Source organism: Danio rerio, chromosome 22 (assembly GCF_052040795.2).
Source record: "Danio rerio strain M-AB ecotype USA chromosome 22, GRCz13ab, whole genome shotgun sequence".
NCBI classification, from domain to species: domain Eukaryota; kingdom Metazoa; phylum Chordata; class Actinopteri; order Cypriniformes; family Danionidae; genus Danio; species Danio rerio.
In genome coordinates, this window is record NC_141042.1 from 8,075,238 (window position 1) to 8,091,492 (window position 16,255).

The 16,255-nt window shown below is 34.0% G+C and overlaps 1 protein-coding gene across 2 annotated transcripts; it reads right to left on the reverse strand.

Annotated features, from left to right (window-relative positions):
* Nucleotides 1-303: 303 nt before the first annotated feature.
* Nucleotides 304-14,985, reverse strand: LOC147838380 (uncharacterized). Of its 2 annotated transcripts, none has more exons than XM_087303758.1 (5): nucleotides 14,862-14,985; nucleotides 8,372-8,674; nucleotides 6,681-7,025; nucleotides 5,439-5,564; nucleotides 304-3,117 (listed from the first exon to the last, which is right to left on the reverse strand). In XM_087303758.1, the coding sequence occupies exons 1-5, from the start codon at nucleotides 14,905-14,907 to the stop codon at nucleotides 3,065-3,067; spliced, it is 873 nt and encodes a 290-aa protein (XP_087159884.1). In that variant the 5' UTR covers nucleotides 14,908-14,985; the 3' UTR covers nucleotides 304-3,064. The 2 variants fall into 2 exon arrangements, with proteins under 2 accessions (XP_087159884.1, XP_087159883.1); XM_087303757.1 differs by having other exon boundaries at nucleotides 5,439-5,576.
* Nucleotides 14,986-16,255: the final 1,270 nt, after the last annotated feature.

Consider the following 16,255-nt stretch of genomic DNA (forward strand, 5'->3'; position numbering starts at 1 on the left):
AATTTTTCAAATTAAGGTTATTTCAAATTCTTAAAGCCAGTTACACTTTGAAAGACCTTGTAAATGTTTATTGTAAATCCTTTGTTTTTGTGTATTTGTTTCAAAGGACCTGTGAAATTGAAATTGTTTTATTAATTTTAGGAGTTGTATGTTGCAAAACCTTGCAAAAAAATACATTCATTTTGTTTCTAAAAATGTTTGATTATTTAGGTTTTACACTTGTAGAGCACATAAGAAAAGAAAGTGTTCAAGTTGTTGTAAAAAAAAAATAAATGAGTGAAAAGAAGAGAAGAGAGAACCCAGTCCAGGAGACTCGAAACAAGCAGAATTCCTTTATTGAGACGTGTTGGTTAATCTGCAGTCATACAGCGTCTTTAAGATGTCCAATGTGTCTGCAAGAGACTACTAGAGGTCCGCAGTCTGCAAGTTCTTTCACAAGTCTCTCACAAGTCTCACACAAGTCTGATTTAAGACAAAGATTTCATGTCTATATTGTGTTCTTAGGAGGAGGGGATTTGGCTAAACAAAGCATGCAAATTAATAGTTGTGGTCGGCAGGGTAAACTACTCTTTCAGGCATTGATCTCATCATGTTCTGGAGACAGAAACCGCCTGACCATTTGATCGAAAAGAGAAAACAATAGACACCCCATGCTGTGAAACTGACAATTTGCATTACTTTGGCTTAGCCTGTAATCAGAAAGACAAAAGGTTAAATGTCCCTCCTAGCTGGGATGTTGATGAAATTATATAATTAAAAACCAGAGAATATAACTTTTCAGTTATACGTAGATTATTGTTCATTTGGAATTAGTTAATAGAAATGTATATTTCCACACCTTACATATTGAAAGTTCGTAATTTTTACATAACATTACTAAGTAAAATATACATATAACTAAAATGTAATAATGACACATCTAAATTGGGTTGTAGGTACTAAGGAATATTTTGTAAACTTTACCTGAATTTCTTTAGTTTATTCAACTATATTGTTACTTGTAGAAACTACTCAACACAGTTACGTGGAACCACTTGACACCCTTTTTTTATGTAAGTCCAACAAATAATTTTTTTGAGTGTACCAAGCATAATGTTAAGTCTGCAGCATGAAACAAGGTAAGACTCGAAGCAAAGTGAAGATGGCATGCAGGTGTAGAAAGTAGCTCTAATCATAGAGCTAGCCTATAGAATGCTTTATAAATTAAAATCAGAGTCTAAAAATCAATATGTGACCTAACCAGTAGCAAATGAAGCTGCTGGAGAACAGGTGTGATGTGATGTAGAGAGGATGTATAAGTCAGAGCATGTGCTGCAGAATTTTGAATATACTGTACCCTTATAAGTAGGGCCAGACCAAATCTGCGGACATTTTTTGCAACATCTGCAAAGATTTGACCCACCTGATTTTCTGCGGATTTCTGCAGAATTATTTTGGGAGTATCAGGACTAAAAACTTAATATATTAAATAAAATATAGTTGCTTTTTAACATTTATTTAATGTTTACAATGCCAATTCATCTAGATCCACTTATTTGGTAATTAAAGCAAGTCTATTATATAATATCTACTAAAAGGCAGAAAATATTAATTTACAAACTGTATTGTAAACGAATCATATTAATATTTTCATATTAGTCAATAATATTACTGAAATGAATTTAATAACTGAATAAATATAAATTTACACACATTTACACAAGTAAATACTTGGTCACAATGATGGGCTAAAATCTGCGTATTTCTGTACGCGCAGATTCTGTGTGGGCCTACTTTTAAGAGAATTTGCAGGTCAACCCCTAAAGAGCGAATGTTGCCTTTGTGGTTATGAAGGCATAGACAAGCCTCTCAGCTTCATTATTTTTACACTACTAGTATATTCAACTTAGTTTATACTTATGATAACTGAATTCATAGTTTAGTCAAAGTATACATTTATAGTGTATAGTTTTTAAACTTTACTTATAAGATTTACTTTCCCCCACTTGGAAAGGCATTGTCAAGCTTACAGTAGCTAAAGACTGAAGTGTGTAAAGTTATCGGTGAAAACGGGAGATGGAAGTGTCCCAGTTTGGGAGATTTTTTTTCCAGCATGAAATAATTTCCTTAATATTCCTTGGCACTGGGCACATTAAACAAATGTTTAATATGTTAAATATAATATAAAAGAACACTGGACAACAAATAAACTCACTTTTATGAACACTAGAGTTAGGCCCACTTCTCCTACTACTTCTACCTGCCTAACTATAAAGAAATAACCTGTAAAAAATATTTACACAAAAGTAAGAGTGTGACATCTAACAACTAATGCTTCTCACTATGTATATACATAGTACAATATTTACAAAATTTACAAACGAACAAACCACAATTGAAATACAGTAACAAGGCAGGGAAGAACACGGATGAGTAAACAACAAACAAAAGTTAAAATTTACACACCTAACAGTTAAACACAATTAAATATACATAGCAAATTAATTACATAGCACCTTGAATACATTGAATAATGCGTGACTGGCCGCAAGCAATCATAAGCATGTGATCCTTTTGAAATTAGTTTATATATAAACTTCACTTAAAACATAAAGAAATTTCAGTGCTGTGCATTAAAGGCGATTTAAACAACTGGGTCTTAAGCTTGGCTATAAAAAGTGGCAGGTCAGTGATTTTATGAATCTCAGCAGGAAGGGTATTCCAGAGTTTAGGACCTACCACTGCAAAAGAGCGATCACACCACTGCTTGTATCTTGACCAAGAGACTTCAAGCAGAAGTTGGAAAAGAGACGAAAAGAGAGGGAGAGAGAGACAAACACATACCTGGTTTCCCCCACAGTCCAAAGAAATGTGTTGTAGGGTGAACTGGGTAAGCTTAATTGTCTGAAGTGTATGTGTATATGCCCTGGTTCTCCAGATTGGGGGTTGAGATTTGGGCTAATAACCCACCTCATAAAAACTAGATGTTACGAAACACCAATATGGTGCAGCTAAATATCAACTTCCGTACATATGGCCCAGGAAGTAAGTAATGATGTGACAGTGTCACTAAACACTGTGACTGTTAATTTTTTAAGGGCATCAACTCCATCTCAACCACTACATTTTCTTTTCTCTCTGTAAGAAAACAAAGAAACACAATTAAAAAGACATGTCATAGCTGTATGCTATATTTAGTGTTAATGTGCAAGAGATAAGGATTAAAGTCAAGCATTCTATCACATCAATAGCATTCATGTACTTTTTGCAATATTTCATCCGGAATGTTTTGCATAAAACTATAGCGCACAGTTCTGTACCCCTAAATGGATATTATGAATGTATAATAATATTGAGAATATATCCTATCAGACCGTCCCTCTGCAAAATTAAGATATAATACAGTGGACTCCTACTCATGACGACCAAACTAGCCCATACTTAATTTTTACTGGGTAAATGATGGTTCATGAAGGCTACAGTGAGCTTGAGTCAGATTTCATTATCATGGCTACAGTACAGTGTACTCTCTCATGAGAAAACTTAAATATGTTATGTATTAGTAAAAAAAGTGACTATTTAAATGTGTTCAAAAAGGTATTATTTTTTAAACGTGTGCCCCAAAATCCCACTCTAACCTACATAGCACTGGAGGACGAGCAAATTATACTAAAATGTGAATGAAGCACCTCTCATATGAACTTTCAATTGTTTTTGCACTACTTGATTTGTCCAGAAGGTGCCAGCAATCAAATGCAATGAACCAATCGTGATAAAGTAGTTTAAACAGAGTGAAAACAAGTGTAAATGAGTGAATATAAAATGTTAGCACTCAAAACATTTCCAGAGAATATAATGCCACTATAATGAGGAATCTTTATAGTGTTTCTTTAGCGTGATCGAATCTTCAACTTCCCCTGATATGGTCTTGTCTTTAATTTTGTCCCAATTAACAAAAAACAAAGGATAAAAATGGAAATGTTATAACAGGTGGTCACAACATGGAAACATCAAAACTAAAAATCTGTTTGGAAATGGTGTGGTTTCATTCATTGGATCACACGTAGACGTCAACTTTAGTTTTGGTGTTTCTCTTGTTAAAAGTGGACAATCTTATTATATTTTAGACAATGCACTAGGGCTGTACAATTAATCAAAGGCAACTTGAATGCTCATTTTGACAGTGAAGCTGGCTTTGTAATCACAAGTAGCTCAGCAAGCATTTTTTTGTTTTTAAAAGAAGTCTAATAGACATCTAATAGACATCTTAACATAAATGGCTTGGCTAAAGCAAGGGTAAATTTGGGCTGTCAATCAACTAGTCATTAAATAATATAACTAGACAGGCTTCATATCATTCATTTGTGTGTATTTAGACATCTCAAGTCTCCCGGAAGTTCCAGGAGATTATTAGATTAGATTATTAATTACGTTGAATCAATAAAAGCAGTTTATTTAATGGTGGGCATAGCAATCACATTATTTTTTTTTGTATTATTACCCCAAGCTTCAAATTTGACGTTTTGAAGGGATTTAGTGAAGTGGTAAGTGTTCCTAACTAGCACGCAAAAACAATGGGTTCGAATCCAGGCAGCTAGAGATGCTAGTTTTTAAACGCTCTGTTCTTGTAGCGTGTTTTGTTTTAACATTGGTCTGATATCAGAATTAACACTTTGTAAATATTTATGCCTTGTTTGGTCATATTTTTTTCTACATTATTAAAATAACCTTGTTTAAAACTATTGATTCTTTAGCGAAATAGTTGACTCAAAGTCAAATAAATGAATCGAGTTGGCTTTGGATCTCTTGTATATATATATATCGTATACACACACACACACACACACACACACACACACACACACACACACACACACACACACACACACACACACACACACACACACACACACACACACACACTAAAATGTATATATACTATATATGCACATTAATGTATATACTATAGTGCTCAGCAGCATAAATGAGTACACCCCCCTTTGAAATACAATATTTTTACCCATTAAAAAAAATTAAATAAATAAAATAAAATAAAAAACACATCAGACTGACTGCTTATTTCTTTTCCCACATATGTAATCCAAAAAGCACATCACATGTAAAAGATTTGAATGTAAATTGTAATGTGAATATAAATGTATCATATAAATGTTTTCCTCAAAAATATCTACTTAAAATATGGCACAAATTATCTACCCAATACATTTAAAAAAGCATTGGTTCATAGATTTTAAAAGTATAATATGTTGTCATGATAACAGTGAAAACCTAATTTTAGTTTATTTGCAGAAATAGCAAAGTAAATAATGAGCTGGTAAAATTATTGCCAATAATGCTGAGAATATGCGAAAGCTAAAAGCACACATTTCTCAAAAAACAGAAAGAGTGAAAAAAAAATGTTTTAGACTTTCTCTTGCTTGATCAACTGTAATACTTACCCACATGTTCCTGTAGTTCAGAGATCTTGCGGCGGTGATAAAGAAAACCCAATCCAGCTACAACTGCAAACACCAACAGCAGAGCAGTAATAGCTCCAGCAAAAGCAGCTAGAGACACACATGAACCTGAAATGATAACTACAAACATCAGCATTAATCAACCTAATGAAGACCTTATACTGTAATGATAAAGCCAATATGAACAATTTGATCTACAACAAACTGGTTCTGGTGTGAACATGCCAACAGGAAAAGAGCACATATATGCAGAAAATGGCAGAATAAAAACAAAAGAGAAGCCAAAGTTATAAAGAATTATTTTATCCACACTAATTAAGTAAATGTAAATGTATTATAACATATTATAATATCTGATATCGGTCATCAGTGAATATTTTGTATTTGTATTGTCTAATATATAATATATGGTATCAAATGTGGAAATCAACTATAAAGCACACATTTAAGGTGTTTTAGCACACTTTGAGCATTTCATTTTAATGCAACTTCACATTTACTATTACTTTTATTAGTTATTACTCCTCTAGGGTTGAAATATATATTGTACATGTTGATAACCCCATCAATGAACAATTGTCATGACTGAATAATAAAACAATTTGGAACACTGTGGCTATTTATTTATTTGACAGACTTTCTTTAATGGATAATAGTGAACGAAAATACTGCAAAAAACAGTTGCCTGTCAGGTCCTGTTAAATTTATTAGGTCATGTTCTTGACCTAATTTAGAACAATATGTTTGTATTATTGTTTTATAATGCTAATGGCTGAACTATCAACTGAAAAAGACATGGATTCAGGAGAGCCAACATTTTGTAAAAAACAAAACAAAAAAACACAAACACACACGCACACGCACATGCACACACGCGCACACACACACACACACACGCACACACACACGCACGCACGCACACACACACACACAGGGCTCTATTTTAAAGATCTAAGCACATGGTGTAAAGCTAAGTGATAAATTAAACCAAAGTAAGTTATAGACTTTTCATTATGATCCGAAAGAATTATACCAACTTGTGTAAAATGGGCATCTAAGGTCACAGTTAAGAAATTTGATAACTTGTCTTCATACTCATGTTTGAATGTAGGAGAATAAAAAAAAGACAATTTGAGAATCTTGATAAACATGGACCCTGGTCACCTCAGTTATTTACAGATGGCTGATAAACTATCAAGACTTTAAAACCCTTGAGTTACTCACCAGTGAAATTAACAGAAATTTTTTTGTATGTTGTCCGTTTGTTGCTGCTGATCCTCACTGTATAATATCCAGCATCTGTGTCTTTCGTGTTCTTGATGGTCAGAGACCCAGTCTGGTCATTCAGCTTCAGTCTGTCTTTGTATCTTTCATCAGTATTATAATATGGTGGACTCTTGGTTTCTTTATCTTCTTTAGCCAGGAGTTTTCCTTCATGTCCAAACCTCCACACAATCAGTTCATCCCCGTGAAATTCAGTAACATCAGTCTCTAGAACAAGTGGTTTTCCCTCTGTCATATTCAAGCTCTTCATTTCAGCTTTATGAGCTTCATTAGTAGATGGAACTTCTGCAAGAGAAACATTCACAGAGGTTAAACATACTGAATAGTACTGGTATATGAACTGCACTACACTATGATGCTTTATTGTTAATTTTAAACTTGTGTTAATGGCATAAGACACATGCAGATTAATAAAAAGGTTACATTTTTACATGTACAATATCCAGTCTGTCACTTTGCCAAATTTCTTATTTTTATTTATGTGTGCATGTATACACGCAACTATGTATATTAATATTTAATGCCATGTCAGAATCATTTAAACAATGCATCTATAACAGATACAATAAAACCAGCAAAATAGTTATATTAAACAAGATTTTGACCTTAACAAATGTAAAAAGTCTAAAGCATTTTGTGGGGAAATTATAATAAGTATTACTTTAAATGAGTTTCCTTCATAAAACTGCTTACTACATAGATTAAGCAGGACAGTCCAACACAATTTGCTTAATAGAAAGGGGAATATCGCAAAGTATACATTGAGTAGTGTTGGAAATTTGAGAACCCAGTCCAGGAGGTTTGTCCTCTGTATTACATGTATTAGGAGGGGGCAGAGTTTATAGGTTGACACAGAGCATGTAAATGAGATAGATAGGTTAAAGAACCTGCCCAGCCAACAATGAACACTGAATGGATTCACAAAGATCAAGGCACAGTCGTCGAGACCCTGCCCGTAATCAGGAAGTGCATAAAGACAATAAGTTAAATGTCTCCAACACTTGGCCTGCTATAGTTTTTAATGAAATGAGGTAACTGAAAACCAAAGAATATAACTTTCTAGCTATATAACTAGATTATATAAATGTATATGTCAACAGTAGGTTCTTCAGCTTTTCAGTAAAAATGCACGAGTCACTCTTGTGTGACCAATAAGACATCTGCAAACACCATTTGATAAAATCTAGCTTTAAAGGAGATAGAAAAAATTGTTGGAAATTTCCAGAGGGATTCCGTGTGGTTTATTATTTGTGCATGTATTGTCCATATAACACTTTTCACTGCATTATTGCAGATTTAAAAGACTAATTGCACTTCTTCAACCTACAAAACTAAAAATTATTTATTAGGCAGTTTGGAAGTATTATAATTAATCGGTGGAATGAAAGTAAACAAAATAACTGCTCATCTTGTCTGTGTGTGTATGTGTGTTTCTCTCTAGTACTGCTGTGTAAAAGCAGTTTCAGTCTCAGTCACGTTATTATTCTAGAATAGATGAACGTGTGACACCAGTGATGATGAAATCAAACCACTGCCTGATTGTGATTTTGTGAGAATAACACTGCAAGACTGAATATAACTAACATTAACTGATTTTTAGGTTAATTTACTGTAAATTAATAATTACTCACCATTTACTGTAACAGTAAAACTTGCATGATTGATCCCATTATCGTGGTAAATCTCAAGTGTGTAAAGCCCAGAGTGTTTGGTTCTCATGTTGTTGATAGTCAGAGATCCAGTCTGACCATTTTTCTCCAATCTGCCTTGCAGTATCTCCACATTCCGAATATTTTCAGCAGTGTTGGATCCCTTTTTTTGAAACAGCCACTTTATCTGATTTATTTCTTGTATTTGAGTAATATCAGGATTTAAGGTGACAGAATCTCCCTCCATCACTGACTTCACTTTAACTTCATCAGCACTAAACACACCTGCAGAACAAACAGAAATGGTTAATCAGATATTACACTCCACTGCTGGTTATGTTAATAAAAAAAATAACTGATGTAATGTGACAATAGTGTGATTTAGTGTTAAGTGATGTACAAAATCTTCTGATCGCCTTATCGTCCGCATATTGCCATATCACCAAAACATGATACTATCATGTGGGGTCACGGCAGTGTTATGTTTAGTGTTATTTATTAATTTCTAAATGTATTTAATAATATTTCAACTTTTTTTCTACTCATGTACTTCATTTGCATTATGTTGTATCTTGGAAGAGGCGAGGCAGTGGAGCAGTAGGTAGTGCTGTCGCCTCACAGCAAGAAGGTCGCTGGGTCACTGACTCAGTTGGCGTTTCTGTGTGGAGTTTGCATGTTCTTCCTGCCTTTGCGTGGGTTTCCTCCGGGTGCTCCGGTTTCCCCCACAGTCCAAACACATGCGGTACAGGTGAATTGGGTAGGCTAAATTGTCCGTAGTGTGTTTGTGTATGTGTGTGTGGATGTTTCCCAGTGATGGGGTGTGGCTGGAAGGGCATCCGCTGCGTAAAAACTTGCTGGATAAGTTGGCGGTTCATTCTGCTGTGGAGATCCGGATTAATAAAGGGACTAAGCCGACAAGAAATTGAATGAATGTATCTTAGAAATTAACTAAAATCTATGCAAATCACTGCACTCTTCCGTCTAAATTAGGTGCTGAGAATTCAGTTATTTCAAACAATACAAGATTTGAGGTGACTACAGGAGAGGGCTGTCATTCACAAGTCAGAAAAATTGACAAACAGTTGAGGTCAGAATTATTAGCCCTCCTCAATTTTTTGCCCACATGTACAGTGCATTTTCCCCCAATTTCTATTTAATAGACAGAAGATTTTTCAACACATTTCTAATCATAATCGTTTTAATAACTCATTCCTAATATTTTACTAGATATTTTTCAAGACAATTTTATTTATTTATTTATTTATTTTTTATTCTTTTTTAATTATTATTATTTATTTTTTTTAGTGCCAGGTCAGCAACCAAGGCTATCTTCATGGCAGGAATCTTTCAACAATAAATATACAATTTAAAAATCAACAAACAAAATAAATCAAATTAAATAAGATTTTTTGTGTTAATACATGATAAAAATTCAAAAATCTTTTCTGGTTTCACTTTGTCAAAAATGTCCTTAAAAGAGTTCATTTCATAAAAAGTGCTTCTGGAATCAGTAAAAGCAGGACAGTCCAGTAAAATATGTTTTACAGTAAGAGGAGTTTTGCAGCACAAACACTGAGTAGGGTTTTCACCTTGGAGCAAAAAACCATGTGTTATTCTCGTATGCCCAATACGACATCTGGTAAAAACTACTTGATCAAATCGATTCTTAAAATGTCTTAAAATTCTGTGTGAAACTTCAGGTTGGATTTCATGTAATTTATTGTTTTCTAATGCATCCCATTCCTTTTGCCACTTGTTTAAAATGTAAGCGTTGATAAAAGGTTTAATCTCTGACGGAGGAATTTGGCATTTGTTCACTACTTGCTTCAAAGCAAGACAATTTTATACTGCTTACAGTGATATTTAACCCCTTCAGACCCTGCATCCATTACAATGGACATCACATGACATCACGTTTTTCTGAAATATGGCACATAATTCAGGTCTAAAGGGGTTAAAGGCTTAACTAGGTTAATTAGGCAAGTTAGGGTAATTAGTAAAGTCAAATCAATAATTCGTAAATGCTTTTTACAAGTCGCAATCAAAAATGATGATCAGTGGTGCATTGGAGGGTAGCCCATACGCAGGCAACACGTGAGAACGGGTTAAAGCAGGTGTGGTACTTATTTATCAGGCGGCTTTGAGTATACCCACTTATAAATCCCCTCTGATGCTCATCATTCAGTAGTGTCCTGCAATAGACCAAATCATGATAGTCCACCACATCCAGTCATATGTGAAAAAATGTCACAGTGATGATGATGCAGTCAATACCGGGGTGCCGGCTTGCGTTGAATATATTCGATAATTGCCTCTGAAGCACTTGCGCTTACTCTGTCTCCCACACCCCAGTAATTTGAATCAGTATATAATAAGGAAAACAATACATAAACAATACAATAAATAAAAAGAAGCAGGCTTTAAGATAAGATTATTCTCAAACCAGTGAACCCCTGTAAACTTTTCAGTCCAAGGATCCAATAAATGAATGCATTCAAATAGTAGACCTAAAATCAAATCATTTATTAGATAATTAATACTATTTTATTGCAACGCCAAAGTAGGCCTGTCTTATTATTATTATTTTGTTATTTGTTGTTGTTGCTGTAATTATTGTAGGCTACATATTTAAATTTTCTATTATTTGATTGATTTGAATAGGCTATATCTATTAGAGCTGTGAACCTTTTCTAGTCACACGGTTCGGTTCGGTTACGATTATCATGCCATCGATTCGGTTCAATTCGATATTTCGGTGCATCACGGTGCATTGACGATGCTTTCCATACACAGTTTTATATTTTCTTCAAAGCAGCAGTTCTTGTATTAAAATGTATGAATATATTTATATTTATATATTATTTGTAATACAATTTTGTCGTTTAATACAAACAGTCAGATAAAAAAACTGTAACTTTAAACAAAACGAGCATTAAGCAAATAATATAAACAAATATAAACATCCAGCTCAATTTCTAATCCTTGTCTAGTTCTCTTACACCTCTTTGATTGGTCACACCCTCAACAAAAACGGTTGCTATTGGCTCTTGCGCGCTGCGCTCTTCAGATAAGTGACACTGATAAGCGGTTTTGCCAAATTTTTATGTATTTTAGGTAGAATATATATTACCGGTGTGATTGGATAATAGAGGTTATTCTACAAAATGGATTAAGGAAGATGCGGCCCGTTTCGAAAATATGGATCAAAAAGAAGCCTTGGCTCGAAAAACACTAAAACCTACTAACACACGGATTTCTTTTATTATTCAATATTCGGCTTTAAGTAATGAGTTTGCAAATATAGTACGAAGACATTGGCATATATTAAATTCAGACCCTGTTATGAGACACTGTTGTAAAGATCCTCCACGAATTGTTTTTAAACGAGCTCCTAATGTGCGACAAATGATAGTGAGAGCAGATCAAGGTTCCGATCGGTCGGATAATCCTTTCTCAGTCCCTGAAGGTAACTATAGATGTGGTCAGTGTAATTTTACAACCAAATGTCAGTTTTTTAGTCAACCACATTCAGGTAAGCAATTAAAGATTAAAGGTGTGATTTCATGTAACACAAAAAATGTGATCTATATGATTAAATGTCCTTGTGGTTTAGCCTATATAGGTAAAACAAGACGGTGTTTAAAAACACGAATTGCTGAACACAGAAGTAATATACGATTAAATGATCAACGAAATCCTATCGCCGTTCATTTTAATGCATTGAAACATAACCTTGCGACGTTGCGATATATTGGCATTAAACAAGTGAAGGTGCCAAGAAGGAGTGGCGATGTTGACTGACCTTTATTACAGAGGGAATCGTTTTACATTTACACACTAAACACTTTATCCCCGAGAGGTTTGAATTTGGATTTTGATTTAAAATCCTTTTTGTAAGTGTATTTGCATTCTATATTGTTGTATACTTTTCCCAGAGATGGGTTGTAAAAAAATTTTTTGAGAGCTAAAGTGGCAGTGTGCCGATTTACTTTGAATCTTTTGCTACTAATATTATAATTAAAAATTAATTTCAGTATCATTTCTCCAGTCTTCAGGGTTGATCTTTCCTACAAATTTATTGTATTTAAAACGTTATATATATATATATATATATATATATATATATATATATATATATATATATATATATATATATATATATATATATATATATAATTTTTATTTTATTATTCTTTTATAAATAAGTCATAGTTTATTTTATATGTAACGATAAGGCTCAAAGTTTACATCTTTTAATATATACAAACTTATTGCTGTATGGGTAACACTTCACTGTAAGGTTGCATGTATTAGTTAATGTATTTACTAATATGAACAAACAATGAACAATACGTTTATTACAGCATTTATTCATCTTTGCTGACGTTAGTAAATAGTAATAAAGTTAATTAACCATGTTAACTCACTGTGCCTTAACTAATGTAAACAAGCACGATTTGGGTTTTAACAATGCACTATGAATGCTGAACTATGAATAATTTATGATGGACCAATATTGTTCATAATTTTATATAAACCAATAACCAATAAAACTTCACTGTAAAGTGTGACAGTTGTATTGTTATATCTGTTATCTTTGTATGTAGTTATAAAATAGTAACTTAGTTATTGCTACCGTGACACTGACATTGATTGGTCAGTTAACTTCAAATGCTTTAGCTTGTTGGATAAATTGAAATCCCAAACAAATAAAGTTGAGTGCTATTTGTGCAAAAACAATGTTTCGTTCATGAGTTTTTGATAAGGTAAATGCGAATCTGCAAATCTGTTGCTAACTTTACAGTTGGATTCAAGGAACTTTTGCTGTTACAAGCAGTGGCGCCCCCAGAAAATTTTCTTAGGGGTGGCCAGAAGAGGCCGCACCAAATCTTGGGGTGGCACACAAAAAATAATGAATTCAGTGTAATGATATATTTTTGTTTCTGGTAAATGAACTAATGTAGTTTTTATTCATTTAATTAATTCTTCTTGAAATATTGCAATTTATTCCTTAAATTAATTCAGCAAGTACATGGTCAAACCAAAAAAAATCTATGTTTAGTTTAAAAACACTTTTCATATACTGTATAAATAACTTCTTTTTTACGTGCTTTTATTGTACATCATACGGTATATGCCATGTCTAAAATTAATTAAGATCAATGTGTTTATTATTCCCAGTGATGGGTTGCAGCTGGAAGGGCATCCACTGTGTAAAAATGTGCTAGATAAGTTGGCGGTTCATTCTGCTGTGGTGACCCTGGATAAATAAAGGGACTAAGCCGAAAAGAAAATGAATGAAAGAATAATGGGTTTATTAATTACCCAAACAAATGAACGAGCTGAACAAAAGGCATTACTATATATACACTCACTATACCTAATAATATTATTTATTCATATTGCTTTTTGAGCCATTTAATGCAGCTTCTTCTATTGATATACTGTAGCTTAAGGTAAATATTAAATAGCCATTGCTGTCTATTGAAGGTGTGTGTGTGCTGTCAACGACGATCAGAGAGGGTAGTGGTGGTTCTAGTTAAAATGACACCCTGGGCGAACCACCCTATACACCCCCACCTCTCTTGAATGGTTAGATTTGTTATTTAATAAATATAACAATTTATTTATATTTATTCTAAATAAATACAATTAATATTAATATACAATTATTATTCTAAATAAATAACAGAAATCAATCCTAAATATTTTTGGAAAACAACAACTGGAGTGATATGCCAAGATCACTTAAGAAACCTTTTGCATGAAAATTAATTATGACAATTCTAAAGAATACAAAAAATGTATTATAGAATATCTGTGGTCTTAGACCAGATCATGGCTGAGAAATCATGTTATGAAGTCTTACCTCCCTGACTCATTATCCCTCCTTTCTGCTTTAAAGGCATGCTTGGTGAAAGTAACATCATCATCATCATCATTTTGTATAAACTTTAGTCGACTTTCAAAACTCGCTGCGTGCCGACACCTCTGCGCAAAAGGCTGTTACTCCGGTTTCACGGCGCATGAGCGGTGCCTATTTTGTCGGCGGGCATGCAAACGCAAACAACCAACCGGGATTCACACAGGAGTGCGTGAGGCGCGCGGGAATGGTTTTCTCCGCGCATGCGTCAGTTTGCTTTCACCAGCATTGAACCAGAGGGGGAGAGCTACGTCAGTAACACCAACAATAATTTAGTGACTGCATTTTATTTATTTATTTAAATATTGGGAATTTATAAGTTCATTTAAATCAATAATGTCAACAGCAAAATTATATTGGGGTGGCCAAAGGGGTGGCCAGAGTTTACTGAGGGGTGGCCGTGGCCACCCCTGGCCACCCCTTGGGGGCGCCCCTGGTTACAAGAACTAAAATCACTTTATTTTCACAGTCACGTCACGTCAGAACCTGCGCTAACGTTACTCATCCACAGTGAAGTGAAACCGAAAGTGCAATGAAAGCTTTACTTACCGCATATAACTAATCCAAACATAACTGTTCTTAAAACATACTCCATATTGCTGTGAATTTCAGTCTTCTTGGTGTTTCTTTTTCCTTCTCCTCCTTCCTTCCTTCTCCTGCTTTTTCTTCTTATAATTTTACGGCGGTTGGCATCCAGCGTTTTGATGCATTACCGCCACCTTCAGCTCCGGAGTGTGGACCAGAGGTTAGGTTTACAGACTAATCATTCCCCCACTTCCCTCTTTCCCACCCCTTCTCATACACACACATACATACTTACATACACACCTCTCCCCTACTCCTATGTTACAATAATAACCATAATACTCTCATACTACTATTTACACTAATACCATAATAATAATAATAACCACCACATTGCTCTTACCCCTACTTTTACTTCCACTACTTGGTTATATTTAACTATATTCCCTTCACCTTATTATTTAAATGATTTATTTTATATCCTATCATAAACACCTGTTTCTCTCAGACACTTTATAAGTATTCTGGTCTGAATCCTGTCCTTTGTATTTAGTAAACCTTTTAATGTTATTTCCTGAATCCCTATTTGCCTTAGATCTTTTCTCATTTCCTCCCTCTGCTTTTCATGCCTTTTGCATTTTAGTATCACATGTTCAACTGACTCTTCTTCACTACATCCCTCACATAATCCAGTTTCATGTTTTCGTATCAATTTAAGTGTTTTATTTAATAAACAATGACCCAGTCTTAATCTTATCACTATTTCTTCTCGCCTATTACCTCTACTGACTCTTTTGTGTTTAACAGCCTTTTGAATTGCATACAAATGCCTTCCTTTCTTTTCTCTGTCCCACTTCTCTTGCCACTTTTGATTTATTCTTACCCATATTAGACTTTTCACTTCTGCTTTACTAACCCTTATTTGCATTTCTACATTTTCTTTTGTTAATGCCCTTTTTGCTAATTTATCAGCCATTTCATTTCCCTTTATCCCTACATGACCTGGAACCCATATAAATCTTACCTCCTTTCCCTGACTTGTTATTTTAGTTAAACACTGGAGTACTTCATACAAGATATCTTGTCTACTTGAAGAAAATGATCTTAAACTTTCAAGAGCTGATGCTGAGTCTGAACATACCAAAATTTTTGTCCTGCCCTGTCAATTGTACCCATCTTAATGCTACTAGCATGGCTAGCATCTCCACTGTGTACACCCCCACATTATCAGATGTCCTTCTATTTATTTCAATTTCTTTTGCTGGTATAATAACCCCCAATCCAGACATTCCAGTTTCTGGGTTCTTTGCTCCGTCTGTAAAAATCTGTGTGTACTCTTTGTATTTTTCTTCGACCCTTTGATTAAACTTTTTTTTCCAGATTTATGCTTTCTCTTGCCTCATTCTTTTTCTCTAAAA